The following is a 14257-nucleotide window of genomic DNA, read 5'->3' as shown; positions in this document are numbered from 1 at the left end:
CGGCACCCCCGCCCCGCCGCCTTCCGGGGTGCGGGGACAGGCTCTTCTTTTTTTTTGGGTGTCTTTTTCCCTCCTCCCCCTCGCTCCTTCTGCTTCCTCCATATGTGGTCCCAAATTACTCCTTGTTTGACTCAGCAGTCATGCTCATCGCGCTCTCGGCTCTCTGGTTATTTAGTTAAGCATCTTTTTCAGTAGCAGCGCGCTAGGCAAGCCACGTATTTCCAGCTGCACTTCGGTTGGGTTCGTCCAGCTTTTTACATGCTCCAGTTCAGCGTAGCCTCATCCTGCGCCTTCAGGAGGTAGTTTTCGGGTACGCTGTGGGTGAGGCTCTTGAGAATGAACCAAAGGAACCAGTTGCGGACAGCTTTGACCCAGCTGGTGAAATGGTAAGAGAGAGACTCCAGTAACTTCAGGCAGACTAGCGGTTCTCAAAACAGAAGGCATATGACAGGCCATTTTGTAGGCTTCATTACCTTAAAACAAAGTCATCCTTTGTGACAAAGTATTGAAACTTCGGCAAATGAGTTTACGCTTCATAGGAACTCCTCCATCTGTCCAGGTTGCTTGGCAGCTCTTTACAGGCAACTCCGACCACTATTTTTCTTGCGTATCTGTATGTGATGTGTATATAGCCTGTATACGTATGCAGATACGTATACATCAGTATTTGATGCATTGCTTTGGGATGTAAAAAGGTGCCATAGAAGAAGTGTTCTTATCTTGGACTTGATGAGTCAGTGGCGTAATTAAAAGCTGGGTCTCTTCCTCGCAGTTAGTCTTTGGTGTTTTGAATGTTTCCTGAAGTCACTGATTTCTGTGTATAATTTTTTTTGAATGCTGATCACTATGTATGTCACATAATTTAGAAGAGTGATATTCAGTCTAAAGGGGTTTGCTAGATAGGATGTTTTTTTTTTTTTACCTCCATACAGCAGCATGTGTCTGTGCTCTATAATATGTAACTTTGTAACTTGCTTTTTTTTTTCTTCTGATTGATGCAAAATTGCTGTTACTTGGCCCCTTTCAGTAATGAGTTGTATCATTTTCAAAATTGAAGCACGAAACTTTTAATTCATAGCAGTTTCATGGTACAGTGTAGTAAGTTGGTAGTAGTTTGAGTTCTGCAGGTGGACCTTACTCTGTTAGCCAGTGTTCTACAGAGACTTTTTCTATTCCTTTGTTGGTTGATGCAGTTTCCAGTTTCATGCGATTTTGCTCAAAAAATTTTGTAGCTAGTTTTGGAATCATGAAAAGTAGAGCCAACTACTTTGCGTGTTGTTGTAGTGTGCGGAATATAGAGTTCTAGGTTAAAATCTTAAATTATCACTGCATTTTTCTTTTAAGCTTCTTTAGACATGCCCAAGCAAAAAGTTCTAGGTATGGTGGAAGAGAGGCTGGAATTACGGGAGTCAGTGCATATGTTCAATTTGAGTATTCTTACCTAAAGCAAGAAAGATTGATTTTTCATTTGAAATCAGATCTCTGACGTACCAGGGTCAGTTGCCCCACCAAGCGACTTCAGTGACTTGACTTCTTTCCAGCTCAGAGGTTCAGGAATACGGTTACAATACTGTAGGTGAAAACATTGCTGATGCTAAGCGTTTTCTCTAAGTACTACAACAGTGCAATTTGCCTTGTAAGAATAAAATTGTGATTGTAAACACAAAACTCACTGGCTTGGCATCAAAGGCCTGCTTGCTGTTTGCATAGCCGTAGTGACACAGGGGTGTACATAATCATTTTTCTACAGAAGTTAGTGTCTGTAGAACTTGGGTATTTCTTATAGAAAGAGATAATTGTAGATGGAGCTAATGATTTTTCACACTGTTTAGTTTTTCTCTTGGTATTTTGGGTGGGTTTTTGAGAGTAAGAAAAATTAAGAGGTTGGTCACTTGCTTTTCAAAACACTGAGTGGATCTGCAAAACTACCGAGTTTTTCTCATACTCAGCTATGTCTCATGCTGCTGCTAGGGAAAGCCTGGACAATTACAGTAGCCATCATGTGGTCTTCCTACCAGAGATGAACTGGGAGCTGCATGAACCAGTAAGGGAGGTCCTGGTGGAAGGGCAGAGAGTGCCTCTTGTCTCGCAGGTGGTGAAGGCATTCAGAGACCTGGGTGATGGATGCTGTATTCTGCCATCGATCTGTATGGGCACCAGGCTAAAAGTTCCTGAACCTCTGCTTCTCCCCTAACTTCAGGGCTTATTGGAAATATTCTAGGGCATCATCTTCATGTTTTCCTTAGTGGAGATTATTGTTAGCCCTGAGTGCCTCTGTCAGCTTCACTAGTGTTGGTCACCAGTTTATTGCTTCCTCGGGAATTGTACCTACTGTTCCACACTGTTGATAATGGGGAAACCAAAATTGCTTGGAGTAAAGAATAAGTTGAAGTATAAATCTTCTCCTCCCCAAGATGAAGTTGGAGAAAATAAGAGTGATGGAACTGGAAATTAAACAGAAGTATTAACTCTTTTGGTTTTTTTTCTTTCTTTCCAGATGTACCAAACTTTGCCATCAGAAGCCCTTGGATCTGAAAGATGATAACACTGAAATTCACTGTCCTGTTACAGTAAATCCATGGCACATGAAGAAAGCTTTTAAAGTTATGAATGAATTAAGAAGGTATTACTTCACTGTATACATCTGCCTGGAGTCCATTACTTTCACTGGCATTTATTAAGTTAATAATAATAGTTTATTTATTAAGAACATGCAATTCCAGAAGTGTAGCTGATGAGAAGCTTTAAAGGTACAATGAAGTGATAGCTGAATGATAGTCATGTGATGATAGCTGTAATGTATGCAGTATGTTTTTGCCCCTCATAAGTTAATCAAAACTAGGTTTATGAGACTTGAAAGATACTTAGGGGTTGTATTTAAGGGGTTGCAGCTACTGATCCTGTTTTGTATGTAGTTGACCCTGGATAGGTGAAAAGTGACTCTAGTTGAGCCCAAGGCTCTTCGTATGCCTGTTGTTGATTTTTGTGGTAGGCTGTGAACTGGAAAAATGTCAAAATTTTCTGGTCTGGAGACATAGGTCACAGTCTAACAAGTGTAAACCAACTGACAGTATGCTTTCTTTTCTTAGTTATCTTTTGCTTGCCCCCAGGAGAAATTGATGAACTCTCAAATCAAATGTTGAAAGTAACTTTACTCAATAAAGTTTTGTAAGACCTTGAGTGATACTACCATCAGTTTCAGCAAAACTGGGAGACTGGTGCTGATGCTGTTCTTAGCACCCATATTGATTTATTTTCTACATATGAGTAGGTGAGATGGTGTTGAAAACTGTGACAGCTGGTAATTAGAGCTCGCAACTGAGCTCTGGTAATTAGGACTCACAACTATCACTGACAGTAATTCAGCTTTATAGCTAACAGCAACAATGGAGAAATTAAATAAATAAAACACTTCTCTAGTGTAGACAATACCGGAGGGTGTGAAAATCCTGTAGTCTTTTGTTATTTCCCATATAAGATTAAAAACTGGAGAGGCTTCACTTCAAAAAGACAGCAACTGATACCCTATTAAAGTATGCCTCTGCCTTTGGTCTTCGCTGTTCCATATGGGTAAATCTTTAATACTATGGTAGATACTGTGATCAGATCAATGTATTTATCTGGCTGTGACAGTTTGTACTGTACTGTAAGGTTGGAGAAAATCATATGCTGACTATAAATGACTTAAATCCAGCTCAAAGACTCCCATAGTTTGAGGATAATGGGATTTTTCTAGTCTATTAACAGCCTAGTTTCCTTATATTGGAAGGACTGACACTTGTTGCTTCACCTTACTTATACCCTTGGCTTTTTCAAGGATCCCATTAACCAGATTCAGTGTCTCAAGGAGTGTAATAGAGCCTGGTTAGAACCAGTAGCCATGGCTTCCTAAGGATAAGCAAGAGTTTAGATGACGAACAGTTTCAGAAATCGGAAACTTTACCTGCATTTTATGTCGCAAGTAAAAGATATGTGGTCTTCCAGTAGAGTGCATTGTTGAAGGCCGTGGATTATTTTCAGAATATACTTTAGTTTCTATGGTTACTTAAATTCAGATTGTTGTAGATGCAATTTGAGCAATTTTGTCATACATGTATAAATAGTTAAAGCTGGAACAGGAACAGTGCCATGCAAACCTTAACTGTAGTTCTTATTTCTTAAAGTAGTTGATGCAGCAATATTTACTGTTTAAGCTGAGTAGAGCTCTTAAAATGGTAAGTGCTAATGAGATAAGATTATAAACTTTAATATTTGCATTTATTTGTTTGAAATAATAAACTGAAATATTTTAGAAATGTTTCAGACTTCATTACTCTAAATGAAGACCTAATATTAATCAAGTAAATGATATTTTTTATTTTATCGATTACATTTTTAAAGTGTTTTCTATCTCAGTTCTTCTAGTGTAGCACAAGCAGGTGTTTGCCAGAGGTATACTCTTCAGAAAGTGGATAACTAGTGAAGAAATCATCTGCTTAAGCATCTAAAATATATTGGTTTTGGAATGCTTAAGTCTGTGAGTTTATATTGCATTTTTGGCTGCTGTCAAGTTGCCTGGTTCTATTAGCTCATATGGGGGTTTTTCTGGGCCTTCAAATTTTGACAAATGTGAGTAATTTTGTCCTTGGTAGTTTTTGTCATTTCATTACTCACCATCACCTCAACACTGAGTCAGAGAGATCATTAGGATAGCTAATTAGTTCTTGTCATATGAAAAAATTACCCTCTGATGCCTATCTTTCCTCTTCATTATAATTTGCTTTTATCACAATAGAATTTGACCTTACCTATATTTGTTAAAATACTCATTCTTACAAACAAGACTACCAAAATCTTTGGAAGATGTGGGCAATGACCTTTCTCTATATAAACCAATGAAGAATAACCTGCAAGCTGGTGAACAGTTATTTGTTCTTTAAATCTATACTTTTTTGCTCCCCCCATTTCCCATTTTCTCACTTCCTTTACCAAGATGTTGTGCCCCCCACAGCTCTGTTCATTCAGTCACTCTATACTAGCAAGCATCACTTCAGAACGCAAGCTTTTGTAAAATAAATCAGTGCGCCCTCATGAAATGAAGGTGCTGAGTTGCTGTGGAAGCCACAGGATGCTTGCAGCAGAGTACATGATTAAGTTTATAAGCTTGTTTCTTTATTTAGTAGTTTATTTAGCTTGTCAGCTTTGTAGTAATGCAGAACATTTTCATTCACCTAATGCAGTTCCAGACTAGAGATGCATCTGGACTACCTCGAAGTTACTATGTCTATATACGTGCAATGTAATTAATTAGCTGGAGTTTTGCATTGATGTAATTCTGTTGCTTCTGGCTTCATTGTTATCTTTGGTATTTCTGTGCAGCTAAGTATAAAACCTTTTGTTCCTGTTGTTGGGATAAGTGCAGGTGTCTGAAAAAGCTGGGTATCTCATGACCTCTTATGTGCAGCTTTCTGTTTCAATTTTTTGTATAATAAATGTAATGGTTGTTTTCAAGCTCCTCTGAATTGTGTGTTTCATCTGGGTACGGTCATTACCTTATACACCTTTTTTTTGATGATAACCATATTGCAGGCTAAACCTGTGAGATTTAGGTAGTTGCTGTAGGTATTAAGGACTGAAAGGGGGAAAATATTCTAATGACAGGATTGCAATATGGCCCGAAAGGTTAGTTGTGACCACCAAAATTTTTGGGGTGTGACCTCCACAAGGCCACCTTACTTGAGGCTGCACTCAAAGAAATTGGATGATTGAAGAGGCTGAGAAAACATAGAGTTTTCTTTGGACTGAGGTGAATATCTGAGCAGTTTGGCTGAGACCTCTAGCTCTGTCAGAGCAAAATGCAACTGCTCACCCCAGTCTCTGCTACAACTCTGTGTGGTAATTGCAAACTATCAGAAAGTATGCACTCTGATGGCAATATATATTCAGGCAGGAAAGGTAAAAATGTGTCTTTTCAAAAGTACTGAGAATAGAGATCACTGGATTGATGTACAGCTCTAGCTCTGTCCCTAAGGTATATGTTCTTTTAAATAGTACTTTCCTCTCTTCCTTTTGTTGCCCTGGCTCTGAGTTTTGTGGATTGTATGCTACTTCTACAGGGAGAATGCTAGCATGAGAAGGAAATAAAAGGCAACAGTGGCTATTTAGATGCTGGGGAATTGCAGCCTTTTCGTGTTATGGTGTTTTGTTTTTTTTTCTCCCCCTCCTCTTTCCATCCAGAAAATTGGATTGTAAAGAGTACATAGTGTGGTGGGTTTAACTGGAAGAGGTATATCCAATAGCTGTAAACTGCATTGGAAACACCTGCGTTAGGAATGATTATAAATGAGATGTGCCTTCATTGCAACAGAAGAGGGAGGAAATATGTATTACAGTCGCAAAGGACAAGAATGCAAATGGATGTAATGCACATAAAAAGTCAGGCAAGATATAGAACTTAACCATGACAAATTCTAAACTGGTCAGAGTGGAAAAAATAATTGCTCTTGTGTGCATGGGCTGTGTATGAAAAATGCCTGGATAACAGTAAATACAGAGATGATCAAGTAGTGATTTTGAACAGTTAAGTAGGCATAAGCTTTCAGTGTGATGTGACACAGGCATCACAATTGAAGTCTGGATTCTTTGTTATCTGTAAAGTCTTATTTCTTGCCTCAGTTTTTTAGTGTTTGTGTATATCAAATTCTTTTTTCTATCATAGTTATTCAAAGAGGCCCAGACTTCCAGTGAAAAGGTTTATAAATTGGGCTGATACAAATTTTGGTTATTCAATGCAGAAAACTTCTGTGCGAGAAATCACAATTCAGTAGTTTGATTTTTAGAAAGTTCTGTGTACCCAAATACCATCTGTAATCCCACTGAGTAATAGCCATGTGGTTGTGTAACGCATTTAAAAACAATGCTTCATCAACATTGTCTGCCTGGCTTTTCTGAGACCGTGGGAAAAGGAATTGTGTGTGATATTATATGCTTTTCTGTTGTAGTTTATTTATGTGAAATTGCCTTCTCTGATATTTCTAAATAGTCAAAACTTGCTGTGTGATGTGACGATAGTAGCTGAAGACATGGAAATTGCAGCGCATAGAGTTGTGCTAGCCGCCTGCAGCCCCTACTTCCATGCCATGTTTACAGGTACCAAATGTTTCAATACTTACTATGTTCTAATCCAATCCAACTGTATAAAGCACAAAATTAAATGACTTTTGCTTTTTAGGATCTCATTTAATTTTTAGATCAGCCAATAGGAACATCTGAGTTTCTTAATGAACTTTTTTTTGCAGTCTAAGGACATACTGGCAACTTATTCTTTGTTAGCATGATGAATGCTTTAAAAAGTCTCCTTCCTTTAAACAAATTTATATGTTAAGCCAGCCAGGAATAGTAGAGTTGTTATACCATTTAAGGCTCTAGTAATCTCGCTTATCCAAAAGAAGGTTAAAATAACTCTGATGTGAATTTTGGAGTAAATTATGTCCTTTAACAACTGCTGCTGCTACGTTCTTCAGACCCTGAGTACTCTAGGCTGTTAGTAGATATGAAAGCTTTCTGTGGCTTTGGCAGCCTATAGCTAGAGTGCATGTTTTCATATTTTTAGGGTAATTCTCCGTGACAGATGTACTCTGCATCATTGCCACAACTTTTCTGTGCAGGCTTGATTCTGCCTCTGTTTGCTCCATGCAGGCCAAGTTACTGCTTTGCTGCTACAACAGGAATGCTGAGGGCTTGCGAGGCTAAGACAGGTTCAGGTTCATAGGAGCCTCCAGCTGAATTCCTGTGCTGTGGGTTTAATTGCCATAATGGTTATAAATCGTATTGAAATCCTGTGGAATTTGGTGTCAAATTGAGAATGCTACTAAATGCATGTTAAAATTAACTTCTGAAGTTTTGTCTGTTCCTTGTCAAATCTCATGCCAGTTTGGTAGTTAATGTTGACTGTCTGAAATTAAAAGAATTCTCTGCAGCATATTGCTTCTGACCACCAGCTCAGGTGGAGGCAGAAATGTGACTTTTGGCCTGCCAGTATACAAGCAAATTGGAGTTTTAATAACTTTAATTGTATGCAACTGGAAGATTGATGAAATTTGAAATACTGTTGTGCCCTGGGGAAGCAGCTGATTATTCTTGATTTTATACGCAAATGTTTTGACACAACCAAAACTAGAAGTGGAGTCGCTACTAGCAGCATCAATGCTTTAAAGTTGTGTGTAAAATTAAATATCTATTCCTCTAGTAGTTATTCAAGTTTGCATTTGTGGTTGAGACAAACATTCCAGGTGACTGATACATTCTTTCTTAATTTTTACTGCTGTCCTTAAAGTTAGAATGAAAACAGCTGCTTTGATGGTTCCTTTTCATCACCTTAGTAACAGAGAAACACAAGTCTCCTGCATTAATTCTGTATTAAAGACTAACTGTTGTTGACTGTGACATTGAAAATACTCTTTACTCAGACTATGGCTTTATATTATGCTTTCTGTGGTTAAGACATTTCTGCTTGCCCCGACTGGCCTTTCTGTGGAGAGGTTTATTACCCGTTAGGAATGCCAGTGCAGCAGTGTCTGTGGCCACTCTCCAGATACAGTCACAGAAATCTTGGTTCTTCCCTTGCTTCAGTCCTTTTGAAATTTTTTTGCTTGTTTTATGTCTTTAAATGTAGGTTGTCTTTTACCCCCAGTGGTTCAGGAGGTCAGAATGCTCACCTGAGTAATGGGTGGGAAGTGTTTAATCCATACATCTGTGGCAATGTTTGTGTATTTGGTGAACCAAATTGGTGGGTTTAAATAGAATTCAGCTGTGGCTTCAAGATTTATCAACAGATTTTATACTAGTCTCATAGGCTGCTTTCAGCAAGGCCCAGCTGTGGTGTTGGTGCATTTCAGCCATTTCCCACAGAAAAAAAAATCCTGAAGTTCATCATAACTGTTATCTCCATGAACCCTGCAATTCACACTTCTTGGGTGGATTTACATTCTCATCCAGTCATCTGCCAGTTCAAATAAGCAAGTTTGATCCCTTAACCAGCTACAGCCAAATGGAAGAGTATCTTCCTCCATCCAGAATAAAACAGTGACTGAAAAGACAATAAAAAAAATTGCACTTTTATGCTTCATGGTTACTTCTTGACTAGAAATTAGAAGCTTATATTTAGACACATGTTTACAGGTTACTTCTATCTTTCTCTGAGTCATTAGGTACTGACTGCTATGAAGGCCGGGAGATGGCATTAACTGAGATCAAACCCTCTACCTGGGTTTTTTTTTCCTGTTTGCAGTTGTAATGGTAGAAGTAGCTCTATTAAATACCCAGAAAGAAAAAGTTACTGCCTTTTAAAGTTACAAAATTTAGTAAGTTAGTAACAATTATCCTATAAGGGGTCAGGGGTGGGGGGAAGAAGGTTAAATGTCTGGGACTATGTCACTAGGAGTAATTCTTCCTTCTGTAAACAGTGGAATTCTTTAGAAGTATGTATTGCGATCTGAATTAAATACACTTAAATGTTTAGAGGAAAGGTTTATAAAACATCAGCGAAGGGACACTTCAGTGGCCATAGGGCCTGGCTTGGGACAAGGGTAACCTAAGTTAAATTTTGTCTTCTGTGAGGGCAGTTATCTGTAGGCAATTACCTACTCTTTGCTTCCATTCTCTATTTGTGAAATTCTGTTTAAAAAAAAAAAAAAGCCTTCCTTACATTACGTTGTAAGGAACCATATATACCTTTTAGATAGACGTAAGGAACCATATATACCTTTTAGATAGCCTTTTAGTAACTTCAACTCAACTAGTGCTCTGTTGCTCCTGCTTGGGAGAGTGGATCAGCTCAGTGCTTTCCTTTCTGTTCACAATATGCTTTTCTGTCGCTAACAACTCCATGGAGATACGGCGGTTCAACTTCTCAGTCATGAACAGAGTTCTTCAGAATTCTAGACTGAGACTGCCTAGCAAGTGAATCTATGGTTTCCTGCATATGATCTGTCAAACAAGTCTGGATCACAAGAGGACTGTTCTAGAATCATAGTAAGACTGCATGTCTGTTTAGCATGAAAGGTAGAAGCAAGTCTTTAGTTTTTGTTGGGGTTTTTGGTTTGGTTTTTTTGGGTATATTCTGGGCTCTGTTGTTAAACAGAGAAGGTGCCTAACCATGGCTCTAGAAGCCTTGACATAAAATCTGAAAACAAACCTAATGTGCTTGCAGAATATCAAACTCTGCTCTCCCACACACACAATTTTCCCAAAGGACCACCTCCACAGCAGCTTGCATAATAAATAACTTGCAGCATACATGCTCTGAAGATCAATAGGTTTAATCTGTGTCAAACTAGAAGTAAGAACTTGCAATACAGGGCCCTGCAGAGAACACGCTGCAGTCATCCTTCAAAGGTGTAGGGAAATGTTTCAGAAGAGCCGATGAAAAGAGAAAGTTTGGCAGGGGCTGGATTTTGCTGTTTTTGATGTGGTTCTTCATCAGTGTTTTCTAGAATGCTAGCAACCTGTGCTGCCATGTAGTAGTATGTTGCTGTATATGGTCTTCTGCACTTCCTACCACTTAAAGGGTTGATTTAAAATGCCATTCCTTACCCTTCAGCTCAAAAGAAGGCATGAATAATGGTAACAAATTTCTCAGTGATGATCCCTGTGCCAAAAGCACTGGGTAAAATGCATTGTTTGGCACCAACTCTAGAGACCACAGGGTAAAAAACAGTGAAAATGTGTATGTAATTCATAAGGAAATATCAGTGATGATCAGCATCTTCTTGTTCACTTCCCCATCCTGTCTGCTTCTCTTGTTGTATACATTAAATTTGTTACCTCATCAATACCCTTATCTCTAGATGCCGAGGGGAAAGAAATAAGAGTATATCCAATATAGAAAAATAAGAAATTGATGTATCTAGAGCCTGGGATATATTCTTCCAAGGTCCAAGTTTATGTATCTACCAACATAAATGGTGTAGTTCATGTTTCGCTTCCCAGTGCAAGTCAATGCAAAAAGGGTTAAAGGTCTGAGATGACCAAACGTGTGGTTGGTAGCCCTGAAGAAGGTTATAATCATTACTTCAAAATGTATCTTTGGGCAATTATTTCAGATATAAACAATATGTTGCATTTTGAGAAACATCATATTTTGGAAGGCGGAAGCTGTTTTGCAGGCCTTTATAGGAAGATCAGTTGTGGCACATGGCCAATATGTCAGCCTCCACAAAATGAGATCCAACAAGTTTTCCCTTGCTTACCATTTTATCTTAGTTTGAGTTTTAACTCTTACATCAGATCTGTAACAGAGGTGAAATTGCTAAGGGAATAATAAGTAGGCAAGCAAAGAAATATGTATGTTAATTCTTCTGTGGGGATATAATTTTTCTTATTTAAATAAAATGACTCCAGACTGCATTTGTTATGCTCCTTCAATTAAGAAGTTAATAAAGCTAGAGTATTTTAATAGCTTACTCTGCCAGCAAAATGTTTTTGTATGCGTTTGAAGAGTCTTATTTAGGTCTGATAACACTATTTTTCTGATATTGTACACTGGAGAAAATAGGTCACCTGCAGTAAAAGTGTTAACCCAGGTAGCATTCGCATGATGGTAACAACAAAGTCTTCCTTTCTCATTGGAGGGAGGAAGGAAATAAATTGAATTATTATTATTATTAAAGTTGTTTTACTGTCACAACTGATCATACACAAAAAGTTCTTCTGCTATTAAACTTCTACATTTGTGCTTTATTTATATGTAACTTACTTGACTAATAAACTGTATTTGTAGGTGAGATGAGTGAAAGCCGAGCAAAGAGAGTTCGAATCAAGGAAGTCGATGGCTGGACTCTAAGGATACTTATTGATTATATTTACACTGCTGAAATTCAAGTTACAGAAGAAAATGTGCAGGTAAGAGTGAGAATGTTTTCTGCAACAAAAGAGATGTAATTTGCAGAGTCATTTATTTTGTCAGTGTGGTTCAACTCTGACATGGGAAATCTCATCTGCAAACCGGAATTTTTTCAGGCCTTGTGCTTACAAAGCAAGTAGTCGTGCTGTTTCAATTCTGGGTCAAATTCAAATTCAAAGTAAATGAAGAGTCAGTTGACTTTAATGGGCTTTGCAGCCAAACCTTATGTAATACAGTAAAATAGATGGTCTACTCTGCCTAAAATTAATGCTGTGAACCACCTCTGTACCACCCCCTCTCTGATACTTTAGTGCAATTTATATAAACAAAGTAGATTTGCTCCTAAATGTGAAACCGTATTCTCCAACTAAGCTATTATATTTGTTTTAATATATTTTTTTTTCTGCTACCATGCAGAATAAAGTACTTTCTCCTGCTCAGTCTCTGTACCTTGCCAGTGGCCAGTTGTGCAGAAATTTTTAGCTTCTGCTGTTTTTGTTTTTGTTTTTTTTTTTTTAAATCAACCAATATCTAGCATGAAGGTTTTGTCCATCCCACACAGAGCTAATAAGTTTTCCTCATCAGCTGTACCTTAAGCTGAAACTTCAATTAGAGTAAAATAAACACAAGCTTAGAAAACATAGCTTTCTGCCTTTAATGTTTTCTAACCACAAATCCTGAAGATGGACAGAGTAGATTTTCCTTCCACTATCTTTTGAGATTTAGCATAGATGTTTGGCAAGTTTAAAACTAGTTGTATATCAGGTGGTATATTTAATTCTCATGGTTTTTCTTCTTGCTGCTATGCCTTTGTTTCTGCTCTTGCCCAATGCCAGATTACTAGCAGTTATTTTGCTGTGTTTGCAGGGGACAAAACCATGGTGCTTTATTTGGCATTGAAAATTTTTGTTGCAACTGTGTATTCTGAAATTAATTGCTTTTATTGGGCATTAGGCTGAAATTAATAGCTTTTTATTGGCTGCTGAATCCAATGGGGTCGCTGCTAGTTTTAGCCATGCTTGATCGAAGGCCTAGAAATGAGAAATATTACCAACTTAAAACCATATATCCTACTAATAAACCTTCCATATCTTAGGTCATACCATAAGTCTTTTAATTCTGCAAGATTAATTTCTTGTCACCTACTTCTTAAGGAATTGTTTACTTCTGCTCTAATGATGGGTGTAGGTAGCAAAAAAACTGTCTGAAATTGTGTTATATCTTGCCAATCTGGTGGTTGCACAAATCTCTGTATCACTGTGCAAGACCTTGGGCAACATCCAGAGGTGTCAGAGATTCCCTAATAGACTTCTTACTTGATCCTGCTGGCTTTTCATTCTTAAAGCAGGGGTGTCTTGCTGACACATCTTAATGACCTTAATCTTGTATTTTTAATCCATAATATCAGACTGGACTTAACAGGCAGCCAACTGTGTTTTGGCTGTAGGTGCTGCCTAGGAAGATGCATTTTAGCCCATCATTGGCAATGCTGACTCGTCTGTGTTTATGGGGAGGAAAAGTCAGTGTTACGTTTATTCCTCATACTCATTAAAGGCCACAATTCTCCAGGTTTAAAGCTCCTGAGTCTGATAGGGCTTTCATTTTCACAGCTCCAGATTACCTATCTGAAGATATATCTGATGATGTTGGGGATGGTAATATAAATAATGTGGCCTGGTGGGTGATATTACAGGTTTGTGGTTACTTGACTACTGAGAAGACAGTTGAGCTTTTAAGTGGAGTTCAATTTATTGCAATATAGTTGCACTTTAATGTTGATACTGAATATACTTGTAATATGACTGGTAATGAATGTAAAGCTATTCTTACTTTATCACTTTCATCCTTTTCGCATTATTACTACTAGATATGTAGTGTTTATTTGCATTATGGCAGGACTAAATGCTATGGATAAAAATGACTACACTGATGGAAGTCCTTTTCCTTAAATCTGAAAGCCAGGGAGGGAAAATTGTTACTGTGAATTTCTGGAAACTTAGAAATGTAGTGCAGAGTGTCAGGCCTTGGTTAAAACTTTATTCTCTCAATAAATGTGTTGCATGGTCTTGAGATTAATTCTAGCTCTCAGTATCTTGTCTATATGACAGGAATAAGTATTGCTAGAAGGTATTGTGAAATTTCAGTAGTGGTTAAGAATTTATCTTGTAGGAGTACAGAACCATGAAAACCTAAGATGCCGTGTAATATTGTCTCAACTTTTTTTATATTTGGACTAATGTGCTAAACTGGAGCTTCAGCTTCCAGATAGCTGGTTATGATTCTTATTCTGATACCCTTGATGGGATTTCAAGTGCATTGTTCTGTCTCTTCAGGTTATACATAGTAAGAATAGGTATTGAATTAATTTCTAATATG

At 37.9% G+C, this 14257-nt stretch overlaps 1 protein-coding gene across 6 annotated transcripts in view; it reads left to right on the top strand.

The window, feature by feature from the left end:
• The first annotated feature begins 2503 nt into the window (after window positions 1-2503).
• The window catches only part of KLHL2 (kelch-like family member 2), a 56465-nt gene continuing 44711 nt past the window's right edge, over window positions 2504-14257 (top strand). For 2 of the 6 annotated variants that reach the window (XM_010586068.1, XM_010586067.1), the window contains exons 1-3: window positions 2504-2623; window positions 7022-7128; window positions 11759-11880. In XM_010586068.1, the coding sequence (XP_010584370.1) occupies window positions 2586-2623; window positions 7022-7128; window positions 11759-11880 (267 nt within the window). In that variant the 5' untranslated portion in view covers window positions 2504-2585. Of the gene's footprint in view, window positions 2624-7021; window positions 7129-11758; window positions 11881-14257 lie in introns of those variants that run through there. The other 4 variants (XM_010586069.1, XM_010586070.1, XM_010586072.1 and 1 more) reach the window with 3 other exon arrangements.

This window comes from Haliaeetus leucocephalus, unplaced genomic scaffold (assembly GCF_000737465.1).
Source record: "Haliaeetus leucocephalus isolate CR32 unplaced genomic scaffold, Haliaeetus_leucocephalus-4.0 Scaffold140, whole genome shotgun sequence".
Lineage (NCBI taxonomy): Eukaryota > Metazoa > Chordata > Aves > Accipitriformes > Accipitridae > Haliaeetus > Haliaeetus leucocephalus.
The sequence above is the reverse complement of the archived record's forward strand: the minus strand, read 5'-3'. Positions and strand labels throughout refer to the sequence as shown.